Source organism: Lichenostomus cassidix, chromosome 4, assembly GCF_008360975.1.
Source record: "Lichenostomus cassidix isolate B80296 chromosome 4, HeHo_3.0, whole genome shotgun sequence".
NCBI classification, from domain to species: domain Eukaryota; kingdom Metazoa; phylum Chordata; class Aves; order Passeriformes; family Meliphagidae; genus Lichenostomus; species Lichenostomus cassidix.
In genome coordinates, this window is record NC_139484.1 from 21,453,640 (window position 1) to 21,466,159 (window position 12,520).

Below are 12,520 nucleotides of genomic sequence, written 5' to 3' on the forward strand. Positions count from 1 at the left end.
GAAAAAAGGAAAGGGGGAGTAAGGAAGGAGGGGGTCCACAGAGGTCCTGAAAGGACATGCTGGCGGTAGGCAGGATGCAAACCCACTGGAAATTGCTCATTATAGCTCTGCTCCCCCAAGGACCTTCCACTGTCATGCTACAAAGACAGCAAAGCAAGGGGCTTTCCCTTCATCATCCTCACCACCCAGTGAAACACAGGATGCTTTAGAAAGAGCCAGCAGTTCTGAGGCAGCTGACTTGCCCCTTCCCAGCTATACAAACTTCTAGTAAAACCTCCCAAGGAGACATGAAGGTGTGGGGAGAGAAGTAGGACAGAAGCTCAATAGGAAACATTTCTGCCACAGAGGAAGGGGATCAGACTAGGTGCGAATGCATAGCTATTAAATGGATCCACAATTCTGCCAATTCTGCAAACCTCCATGGCAGCCAGCAAGAGGAATATATAAAGAAAAGTAAACCTTGTTCTAAAATGGACCCTAAAAAACCCCTCCCATCCCACATGCCGCTCTCTCGAGGTAGGGAGCAATATGCATGATCTAGTCTCCAATAACCTGAAAACCACAAATAAGTAACAATTTCTAATTTTTTAAGGATTTGGCTCATAGTATCATTAGAACTGCGGAATCTCAAGTGCCAGCAGTTACAATATCAGTATTATGCAAATACTTTTTTCCCTTTCAGAATGCATTCATATTCCAGCATTTAACTTAGTGTTTAACCCCTTTACTTAACACTACTTAACTACGCTATTTTAAGCAAAATTATAAAAACAAAACAAAAAACCTTAAAATGAATGGCTTGAATACTTCTTTGCCCTTACTTAGTTGGAACTGTAGCCCTATGCCTACATTCCCCTCAAGCACAAATTTTATTAGAACCTAGAATTATGTGTCTCACATCATCATGTACATCAAATCACATTCTTATAGTCTAAAATTTTCAGACAGAAGTGCCTAATTCCACAAAAAGTCACTCCCAGACAATCAGCTACCCCCGATTTAACTGCTGAGCAAGCCTAATTCCTGGAGAAATCAATTGCAGCTGTGAGTGACCCGCATTTCTGAAAACCAGGAAACTTAGTTAAGGCTTAAAATTAGGATGTAAGTTAATTTTAACACTCAGAAACACCAGCAGAACCACTGCATACCAGGAAATCTCTTTTACAGGCCTAACATAACACCAGTGTTTGAGCTTTGTAGCGACTTCTCCCACAGCAATAAAATTCAAGTTTCCTATAAAATCAATAGGCAAGGATACTCTAAAACTTTAGTGAATAAAAATCTGGGTCATACAAAGCAAAAGAAATTAGAAAATACCCTGATCCTGCACTTGCAAAGGCTGGTAAAGATATCTGAGAGGATCAAAAATCAGCAGAGATTATTTGTGGCCTGATACAAGTTGTGTTAAAAATGACAGGTATAAACTCGGGAGAATGCAGCAGCATTCTATCACCTCCAAGCGCCTCAGTGGATACCAGAACCAAATTAATCATCTCTGGGGTTACCAGTAACATTAGGATTTGGTTTTGTTCTTTTCAGCAGAACTTATTACAACTTGACTAGCATGTTTATCCACAGAATCCACACTTCACCTACTGCACAGACATGCCTTTTGACTAACTTTCACTAAACAAATCAGACTGTGGGCTAAAACATCCACGAACATCCACAAGTAAAGCTCAGCAGTGTTACCTATCGGAACCAAGATCATCTCTGATACTTTACAAAGGAAGATACACTGTGAGCACAGCAGCTTCTCCAGACTCCCTCCCCCAAGAACTACTGAGACACTGAGAGTTATGCATTTCACCCCAAACATATCAACAAACACAGCCCTCCGCAGCACAAGTCTCCGATCAATCAGGCATGAAACCAGTCTCACAGCAACAGCCAAATAAAAAAATTAAATGGTACCTGGTATCCCTGCAACCAAAAGGTCACCTAGATACGGGAAAATCTGAAGTAAACCCAGTTTCATTAAAAAAAAGAAATAAATAAACCGGTGGCTCAAGCAGCCACCCACTTCTTAATTCTCGGTGCTTGTAAACGAAATTTTCTTGAACTTTCACTGCCTGCCAGCCACCCCGCTGACAGAGGACAGCCCAGGGGACCAGAGTTTCATCGCTCGGCTGGGGTTTTCCCCCCTCTTTCCCCACGACAGCGGAGCGGCGCGGGGAGCCCCGGCACCGCCGCTGTCCCGGCACGGCTGCCCACGGAGCCGAGCGGAGCCGGGCGCGGGTTCCCGCGGCGGGGGCTGATCCCCCCGGCCCCGCGTGTTAACCACCCACGCGGGCAGCGCGCACGCTGATTCCCCTATTTACCCTACGCTATGAGGAGCATCACCGCTGCTCCCGGGGAGCGGCCACCGCTTTGCACCCTACCCCGCCAGCGTTCCGCCTTCCCGCAGGTGCAGTTCAGGCTGTCACGCGTGGGGGAGCCCAGCGGTGCCCGAGAGCTCGCTCCCTCCAGGAGTCCGCGGGGGAGGGGGGATCCGAGAGCCCAAACCCGCTTTCGGCCGAGCCCGCCCCGCCAGTCCCCCCGGCCGCCCGCTCCCCGAGCGAAGCGCAAAAGCGCTTTTCCCCGCGCAATCGCCGCTCAGCACCCTTCGCGGCGGGGAGGGTCAGGGCCCCGCAGCCGAGCCCCCCCGGCTCTCGCCACACCCCGCCGGCCGCCCTGTCGCCGCGGCTCGGGGAGCGGAGCGGTGCCCCCCGGCGCGGCCGCGGTACCTGTTGCGGCGGGGCGCGTCCCCGAGCCCCCGCGGCGCGCAGCGGAGCGCGGGACGGCGCGGAGCGGCAGGGCGGGCGGCGCGGCTCCCCCGCCTCCCCCGCCTGCCCGCCCGAGGCGCGCCGCGCCGCCCGGTGACACGGAGCGGCACCCGGGAGGGGACGGGAAAAGGTGCCAAGTCCTTTAAAAACATGTCACATGCCCACATAAAGTTCAAGTTTACGTCCCGCCCGCCGCCCGCCGCCATTGGCGGGAGCGCCGCGGAGCGCCGCGCGGCCGGGGCCAGGCCGGCGCGCCATTGGCTGCGCCGCGCCGTCAGTCACCCGCAGGGCGACATGACTGATACAAAGTTGCTGCGACACAGCCTGGGAAACGCATCTCCTTAAAGCCGCAGGGACCGCGCGGCCCCCGCGCTCCGCCCGCCCGCCCGCCGGGTCCCCCCCGCTGCCCCGGGGGCTCCCCGAGCGCGGCCGGCGGCGCGGCAGCCCCGGGCCCACGGCGCACAGGTGAGGTGCGCGGGGCGCGGCCGCCCCCGCCCGGTGCCCGCGCCGCGCCGGCGGCAGGGCCGGGCATCGCCTCTCCGCCGGCCCGGGGTTTCCGCCTGTCAGCGGCGCATGTATGCGCACCGTGCCGATGCAGCGGCGATTTAATTAGAAAAATTAAAAAATAATAAAAGTAATTAAGAGGAGGGGGGGAAAAAAAGAAAAAAGAAAAACGAAAAAATAAAAGTATAAGAAGAAGGAGCGGAGGAGCGACGGCGGCGGAGCGCAGTAGGGTTCAAGGACTCGTCCTCCGCTCCCCGCCGGGCTGGCTCCGCTCCGCGGCAGCCGCGCATCCCGCCGGGCGCCCCGCCCGCTGCCTCCCCCCACCCAGGGGCAGCCAGAGGAGCCGCCGGAACGACCCCTGGCCCCGGTGTTGCTGCCACCCCCCACTCCCCAGCGTCCCCCTGGGTGCCTGCGTCCCGGCTGCAGGAATACCCTTTTCCCAGACAAGCAAAAAAAAAAAGAAAGCTGCCGAGCAAACTTTCAGGCGATGCGCTCCCAACTCGCTCCCTCAATACCGCCCCAGCCCCCGGTCAGCGGCCCATGAGAGCCCCGCTCCCGGCCCCCAGGTGCGCCCACGGCCCGGCGGGGACAGCTCCGCGGCCCCGCAGGGTGACAGCGGTGCCCCGGGGAGCGGGGCGGGGGGCTGAGCCCGCCGGGCAGCGGCAGCGCCGGGCATCGCGCACCTTCTCCCGCAATCGCCCGTGCGCGTCCGCAGGGACCCCGCGTGTGCTGCGGGTTTGTATTCCAGAGTCACGGCGAAAGCGCCAACATCCCCAGGATTTTGGGTGTCACGTGCCCCCCTCGTTTTCCTATTCTGCCAAATATCGACCCACACTCACGGGCCGAGGCGGCGGCTCCCAGCGCCCGCGGCACGACCCGCGGAGGAGCAGCCGCCACCGCCGCCGCGCTTCCCCGCGGGCGCTGGCGAGCAATGGACGTGTCCTTCCCGCGAAGTTTTCACGGATGGGGACGGGACTAGCCGTGACCTGGATACGCCGGCCGGTGTGTCGGACACCCGCCCCGCTGCCCCCCGCGCCGCTGTTCGCCCCGCGCAAAGCTCCGCGCTGCACTCACTCACCTCCCCTACGACATGGTGGCGCGGCGGGGGGAGGAGGCGCGGCCCCCGGCTACTGGCAGGGAACCATCCGGGAGCCCGCACCGCCACCCAGGGTAAAAAAAAAAAAAAAAAAAAAAAAAAAGAGAAAAAAGTACGCGGAGGAAGCACCGGGAGCGCGGCCGGGCGGCGGGAGGGAGCTGCGGCGGCAGGCGGCGGGGTGCCCGCGGCTCGGCTCGGCTCGGCGGACAGCTCCCACCATGGACGCCTAGGTGGGTGGGTGTTCCCGCGGGTCACACCCTCGCCCGCCGGCGGAGGGGAACGGGGGGTGGATCCAGCACCGGTGGGGGAGGAAGGGGGATTTTGGGGGTGGGGGGGAAGAGAAGAGGGGGCGGAGAGGGAGGGAGAGAGACACCCTCCAAAAAAAAAAAATCAAAAAACAAACCCGAAAAAAAAAATTAAACTTATGTCATTCCAGGTAAAACTCCCATCTGCGCCACCAAGGAAGAGGAGGGAGGAGAGTGGCGAGGGTGTAAACTTTTTCCTCCCCCCCCGCCCCCTCCGGTGCCGCCCGCCCCTCGCAGCGCCCGGCAGCCGCGGCGCCCCCGCCGCCCCCTCCCGCGCCGCCCGCCCCGGCGGCTCCCGGCGGCTCCCGGCGCCGCGGGGTTTCTCACGCACGGAGCCCGCCGCCGCCGCCGCCGCGGTTCCTGGTTCGCGGAGCCGCCGGAGGAAGGGAAGGAGGGCGGGCGGCGGGGGAGGAGGAGTGTCTCCCCGTGCCCTTCCCCAGGCGGAGCGTCTCTCCCGGCCCTGGCGGCGGCAGAACAGCCCTCCCCTCCCCTCTCCGACCGCCCCGCTCGGCCCCCGGGCGGGCTGCGGGGAGCGGAGCGCCCCTGGACGGGATTGCGGGAGGAGGCTGCGCCCCCCCGCCGGGCCTGCGCCTTCCATCCCCCCTCCCCGCCGCTGCCGGGCGGGGGGAGCCGGTCCCCGCTGCCCCCCGGCGTGCCCTTGGGTCCCGGGATGCGGCTGGGAGCGGGAGCATCAGCGCCGCACTCGCGGGGCTGCGGTGGGGCAAACCCGCCCCGATTCCAGACATTAACGGAAAAATCGGTGCTAACAGCGATGCTGGTTTTGAATTAATATTTCACTTCTGGCTAAGGTCTTTTAGAACTGATTGTGTTTGAGTTCAGGGCATTAAATGTCTCTTCATTATAACATCTTAAGGAGAAAATTAGGCATTGGAGGAAGGGGAAACGGCCCTGTTTTAATAACCTCGATGCAAGTCTTTAAAACGTGGGAAAGGGCTGCTTGCCGGGAATTTTACCTGTGCCAAAGTCTGCAGGATCGGGGCCTTGGAAAAGGTGATATTTTATCAGCTGTTGTTTGCATCCGTCAAAGTTTGTGGGTAACTTGATAAATGTTAAACAGGGAAGCAGAAAGTGCTGGTGAGGCCAGACTCGGAGATAACGGCACATTCAATAGCTTAATTTCACAATTAGTTTACTGTATTATTGGAAGCAAATCATATTTCACTGTGCCTACACTCGTGCTCTATTTTTAGCCATAATGTAGCTAAAAAGGAGGAACCTACTGAGATGTATTATAACATCGAATGTGAACAATTCTGTTCTCTCTCTTTTTACTCATTTTGTGTCATACATCTGGTTTGCAATACAGCTCATTTATTAATCGAACAGAACTACCGTGGATGGGCTGGAGGCTGCAATTCCAAGGCAGAGGAAAGTTCCATGCAACTCTGTAAGGAACCTGGCAAATCACAGCCGTGCAAAAAGCACCCAAGCACATTGTCTGCTCTCCCAATAACTGGCGTAGCTAGAACAACTATTTTTTATTAATTTAAAATTACTGCATATTTGGCTCTTTGGTTTAACTTTTTTTGTGTTTTACTCTTCCTGATTTTCTTTTTCAGGGCAAAGTTGTAAATGAAAAAGGCATCTGAAATGCTTGAACGTAGCCTTGGTCTTTGTGTTGCATCATCTATTTTGTTTTATTTTTTAAGAACAAAACGGAGAGAGAAAATAAAATTGAGGAATTATACCAACCCACTGCCTTAGTAGCAAACATTTGATCCCCTCCCTTTCCCCTGTGATACAGACAGAGATGGCTGCTGGAAGAATAAAGCACCTTTTGCGGTATATGCAAGATGCTCACAGATTTTCCACAAATTCAGTAGGAACCGTATTTGTTTTCTGCTTGTGGTTCACAGGAGCACTTAGCTTTTTCGTGGTTGACACTATATCTATTTTTAGCAGCATTTTAACAGCTGTCACTAACAAATACGACCTCATCTTGAACGGGGAGGGGAGTTTATCTGTTTTATTTTAAAAAATCAAACTATGTAATTGTCAGATTATAAAATGCAATTTGGATCTTTATCTGTGACGAGAAAAGGCTATCTCTTCTCATTATGCCAATTCCATTGGAAAAAAAAAAGTGATCTGTAGTGGGCTTGATAAAGTAACGAAAGGGCTTTGCAAGGTTTGGAAATAACGTTGTTCAAAGGCATACAAATGTATATATAGCACATTTCAGATTCGGTTAAAAGTGGTCCTGTTTTACTGCCTTCTGCAGCTGTGTTGCGATGGGGGAAGCCGCAAAGAGTCGAGTCATAGTTTTCCAAGTAGGTCAAGAGGAGCAGCGCGGACACCTCCAATGAGCAATTCTCTTCCCTCCTATTAGATTTTATAAGAGGTTAACTCGTGTCAGACATATGACACTGAAAGCAGCAGACAGACAAGTGTAAGGCACTCTGTAGCAGATGTCATCTCTGTTCCTAAAGATAGGGGCAAATTTGCTATGGATAATGCATTACAAAACAAGATAACGCTGGAACTCGGCAAGTGTCAAATTGTGCCTCCTTCCATGCTTGGAGAAACGAGTGAATTGGTATTAGAGGCTGCAGGAGCAGCAATGTAGTGTAAAAGCAGCCTACTGTACTGTCTTACTTAGAGGTCATGTGCCCTATTTTGAGAACTGAACCAAAGCGGATGAAGTTTTGAGTCGGTTCCAACTAAGGCAGCTGGGCATTTCCCACTTCTCTCCAGCTCCAGCCCAGGAATGCAGGCAATCACATGGTCACACGTATTATTCCTTTACCCAACTTTACTCACCGTAGGTTTAATTTTTGTGCCGTTTGGTTCTTATGGGTTTGATTATTTGAGATTTACAGCTGGTCAGAAGTAGTTGCATTTTGGGAAGACACTGGAAAAGCATTGGGCATGAGAGGTGAGCGTTTACTTTCCCTGACCAACAGGTGTGAGTCCTCCAAGAGAAGAATACACAGTCTTCTCTAACTTGCCAGTTAATTGTGTTAAAGCTAATTTCCCAAGCCATACCTAAAGTCTTTAGAATTCTTTACAAGACCAATTGCATGTTTTCTATATGGTATTCTTGTGTTCTCTGACATATCAATATTTTATCTATTTAGTCTAATTGTGAACAATTTTGTTTTCTAATTATAGATAAATCCTCTAGCTGAGCAACAGAATGTGTTCCCTTTTAACCTGTATTTTTTCTTTCCTACCTTTTCCCCCCTTTTTTTAATGCTCTTTAATGGCCCTGTTGTAACTGTGGTTGAACCGCATCTAAGTATAGTACAATTTCATTTCTAATGCACATTGGCATTAGCAACCACTTGCTTGTGTAAAGGGCCAAGACACACATTTAAAAACATGTATTTCCAATACATCTCATATCACAGTTTTTATTGACTATTAGCACTGATAGTTTCATCTGCTTCAAAATAAAAACATCTCACAAGGAATTGCTTGTTGTGCATAATAGGTCTTGTAGACAGTGGCAGGACAAACAAAGCATAAGGACTAACACATGGGCACTACTTTGTATTTTCTGTAGCTTTAATATTGCCCCACATTGTTTATAGTCAGCTTCTCTCTTGTTAACTACTTACTCTATTACTTGTAAGAAAATTCAATTTGTAAAAAAAATTGTCATTGCCACAGAATGAGGCCTTATCTTGATATTAATGAATTCCAAGCAATAAAAGGTAGTGGCAGCTAATTGTATCTTAATATTTATCTACTACCTACTGGCATTTTTACAGTATCAAATGGTTACCCATGCCGTAATCTGATAAAAATTTTGTAGTAACCATAATAGTACTGCACCTATGCCAAAAACCCAGACATAGTGTTTAACAGCAGTAAAAAGAGCAAATAGCACCCTCCAGCACTTAATAAACATATCAAATGCAAATTGGAGGAAATTATTTAATCAGTCTATAGGCTAGTTAATTTTGATGATTATTCACAGTTCTAGTAGCAATAATTTAAGTGTGGAATAAGTTAGTACCAAAATTGTCATGACACCAAGGTCATAAGCAGAATTTGAAACTTGCTGCATAGAGGAAATTATCTTCCTGATTGAGTGAAGGTGCAGCCTTAAAGCTCCTACAGCAAAAGGAGAATTCTTATGTAATTTTCCAGATTCCTCTATAATCCTAAAATTGCCTGCTCTCAGATATTATGCAATGAAAGATGGTTTGGTATTAACCTGCACGATCATATTCACATTGAGGCTTGAAAGACCTTTGTTTGCTAAATTTTTAAAAATCTATGTTTCCTTGAGAAGAGAGATTTCAGCTGGACTCTCCCCAAAGCATACAGTGAAGAAGAGACTGAAGAGAGCAAGGCTGTGAATCTGAGTTAAGAGAATGAGCAAGAAGCCTGTGCAAGACAGAAAAGGAAAAAAAAACCCTATTGATTTTGGTGGAAGTTGCACTGCTTTCCTAAATAGATGTATTTTGTTGATTTTGTTCATATATTAAATGCTTGTTTCCTGTGTAGGCTATGATCCTGCTCAAGAAGCTCATTCACTGTGTCCCCTGGGCCCATGCTGGACAGCTGATCTTGCACAACATGGAGAGTTAGTCCTTGTCAGATGCACATTGATTTGCCCAGACTTGGTTAAGAAAGCCCCAAATCACAAGGAACCATAAGTTAGTGTTCTGAGAATGTGTCCTGGCTTTGAAGATCAAGGTTACACCAGAATTTGTCTTGCCTAGATTAAATGTCTGGTAATGAAAAGTCATGTATTCTGTCATTTTCCCACTGTACTCACCATACTTGGCCCACAAGCCAGGGGTGGCAGAAGTTTTGACACATTGGAAGCTTTTGTCCCTAATGACCCCAAACATGCAAATACACTGAGTGATTCACAGGTGAGAGGAGATATCCTCACCAACCCTGTTGCCTGGCTATGGTTCCTTCTCTTCTGGTTGAAGTGAGAGTCACTCAGCTTGGTTTCCAAAAAGGCTGCTGTCTCTATCCATGCCTTGTGCAATCCTGGCACCTGCAGCATCCAAGGACCACACAGACCTATTTCTTCTGAGCTCGGGAAAGAAGAGCAGCATTATCACCATTTTATAGCTGGGAGTGGAGGAATAAAGAGATTGCAGGATTTATTTCAGGCCACTAAGAAGGCCACAAAGTACAAAGCTCAGTTCTTCCCAAATCACAGTTCACTGCCTTCCACTGCAGGTCCAGGTTTCCTTTTCAGCTGTGGCCTTCCCAAGAATGCTGCCTGAGCATGAGTGGCGTAGAGTTAAAACACTTTTGGTTGTTGTCTGGGGAAGGAAAATGTGCTGTGCTCTGTTTGAATGGATTCAGTATTGAAATTAATTTGGAAACCCACATTGTTGAGGCTGTTACCGTATGGATTAGCACCAGCTGCTAAAGATTGATGTTACCTTGCCAGCTCGAACCTGGTCAGAAGAGTCACATTCCATAAATGTGCAAGAATTTCTGGCATGGGTTCTTGTACATGCACATTTGCATTTTGGCTTCTGGGCATGCTGTTCATGCACTCACCACTTTGAACTCTGTTTTTCATGAGTAATTCAGAAAAAAAAATCATTCTTTCATATAATACACATAAAGCAAGCACATAAGAGGCCAAATGAAAGTAATTTTATAAGTTATTTATTTATTAATTTTGCATTCCATTCTCAGCCCTGGCTAGGCAGTCATGGAGTAGAACTTATGTACCACTCTCAAGATTTCTAAAGGAAAATCATCCAGGACTCAAAGGAAATCTTGTGTAAGAGTCAAAGCTGGTCCAGGGCAGGACTCATAGAGGGTTTAGCAAACAAGAATTTCTCCTGGCATGGTTCATTTATGTCCTCTATGCATGACTTAAAATTGAAAACATGAGCCTATCAGAAATCTTTTGGGTTCAACAGCTGCATGGAAGACATAACTACTTCTAAATGTAAAAGCAGGTACTGATCCTTTTAATCTGGTTACTTTAGTCCTGCTCTAGGCAGAAGATGCCTGTCACTGTGATGCTAGTCCTGCAGGACTTTTCAAGTCCTAACCATTATTCTTTTTTGTATGAGTGCCTAAGAGTACTGAAAGGAAGCACAGGACAGTTAAGAACTAGGGGTGCTGAGCTGAATTTGCATTATTTGTACTACTTTTACATAATCGCAACAATAGTGATTGTAACATGATTTACATTGTCAGGAGAGAAAGAATTAGACCTGTTTTTACTAGAATCATTAAAAATGAATACACAAAGTAGGCAGTACACTCTGCACATTTTTATTTCAGAGCTTCCATTGAAGGGTGCCTAAGCAAGTGCTTCCTTGTAAATCCATTGCGGAGAGCAAATGAGTTCCAGGGACTGTCGCTCCTTGTTGATCGTCAGTAGGCGTAGATGCAGTAGATGTAAAGGTCTATGACTCACTGAGCTAGCTAAGGTGAAACCAGATGAGAGGAGATAATTGCACCATTATAAAAAGAATTATCACAGTTTGATTACAGGAAAAAAAAATCTTATAATGGTGCTGTAACTCTTGGGAACTAAAATATGAGATGGGACCAAAAGTGAGGAGCTCATGTCAAGGAATAGCAAAATGTCCCTTTTAATTGATCCATTTTAATCAGACATGCCAGAAAGATGATTTCAAGGATTGAAGGTATAATTGGTCAAAACAGCCTAAGGTACTTCCCCATGCCAGTTATGATTACAATAAAAAAGAAGACTAATCAAAGAGACAAATTGACATGGGCAAGAAATTTATTAATCCAGAGATTACTGGAATAGTTCATGAAAGAGATGATGCAACCTCCTGCCTTATGCATGAAAATAGATACCAAGTTAAAAAATTCTCCATCTAGAATAATCTGTAAATTGAAGAGTGGAAGGGAGGAGTTGCAGGTAATCCAGACTGATAGAAGAAATTCTAATACTTAGGGCGACATGAAGAATGCATTTCCTTTTGACAGGCAGTGAAGGGTTATTTGGTGTCACATAGCCCAGAAAGCATGTATATAAAATGCAGAAAGTATTTGGGCAATTAAGACCAAAAAGGAAATGTGGTGTAAAGTAATGGGCATCTATGACCTTTATAGAGTGCATGAAACACTTGGCAGGATGGTTTTCATACCAGTAATGACATTATAAGCTGAGTATGATTTAAGCTGCAAAGGCAGAATGAGGAAGACAATAAACATTTGAAGCACACTAACAAAAGCCTGTCATTTTCTCTTTCTATTTGGGTCTGTGTGGAGTGGTATACACTAAGGTGAGTAGCAATACTTGGGGAAGTACCAAGATTTGAAGCATCCCTTTGATAATTTCCTGCTAGCTCAGTCTGAGTCTGCAGCTTCAGAGGTGCAGCTTCAGAGGTGGGAAGAAACTGGCAGCAGTTTTTGAGTATCACCTTAGGGGTTGTAAGAGAGGGGCAATATTCACAACTTTTGCCCTAAGAGTTTATTTCCGTGAAGGTGGTTCAGAATTGGCAAAGAAACATCCATTCTCAGGTGGGAAGGCAGCTTTATATGGCTCACATGAAGTGAGAAAAGTGTTTCTTATAAGGTGCCTTCACAGCCAGCTTTTGAGTTGAAGCTCTCCAACATTACGTCCCAGTAGCCTTGGTAAAGAATAAGACATGGCACTCCACTCTCGTTATGGATCAGTAGGGAGAACAGTTCAAAGAATCCTTAGTTGGAGGCAGCAGATAAGAGTTCATCAAGACCAGTCCATCCTCCTTTGCCTCTGCTTCCCCAGTTCCCTGCATCTCTGTAGTAGCTGAAGAAAGAGGGAGACTCGGACTTGCATGTTACAAGTCTTATCCAAACCACATCTATAAATGACAGCCTCTGCCTTCAAGTGTGTTCAATGCTTGCTTCTTGTTCAGTGCAGCAGTAGCCACATA

At 48.5% G+C, this 12,520-nt stretch overlaps 2 protein-coding genes across 5 annotated transcripts in view; one reads left to right on the forward strand and one right to left on the reverse strand.

The window, feature by feature from the left end:
* NR3C2 (nuclear receptor subfamily 3 group C member 2) overlaps positions 1–4,495 on the reverse strand; it is a 189,919-nt gene extending 185,424 nt beyond the window's left edge. The window contains exon 1 of one of the 4 annotated variants that reach the window (XM_085058213.1): positions 4,348–4,495. Coding sequence is in view for 1 of the 4 variants with exons in the window: in XM_085058216.1 (XP_084914342.1) it covers positions 1,915–1,978 (64 nt within the window). In the remaining 3 variants the exon portion in view is untranslated. Of the gene's footprint in view, positions 1–1,914; positions 1,994–2,726; positions 2,856–4,347 lie in introns of those variants that run through there. The other 3 variants (XM_085058215.1, XM_085058214.1, XM_085058216.1) reach the window with 3 other exon arrangements.
* LOC146438011 (uncharacterized) lies at positions 2,916–11,921 on the forward strand. Its single transcript, XM_085059863.1, has 3 exons — positions 2,916–3,054; positions 3,918–4,595; positions 4,802–11,921. Exons 1-3 carry the CDS (start codon positions 2,916–2,918, stop codon positions 5,458–5,460), a joined length of 1,476 nt encoding a protein of 491 aa, XP_084915989.1. The 3' UTR covers positions 5,461–11,921.
* Positions 11,922–12,520: the final 599 nt, after the last annotated feature.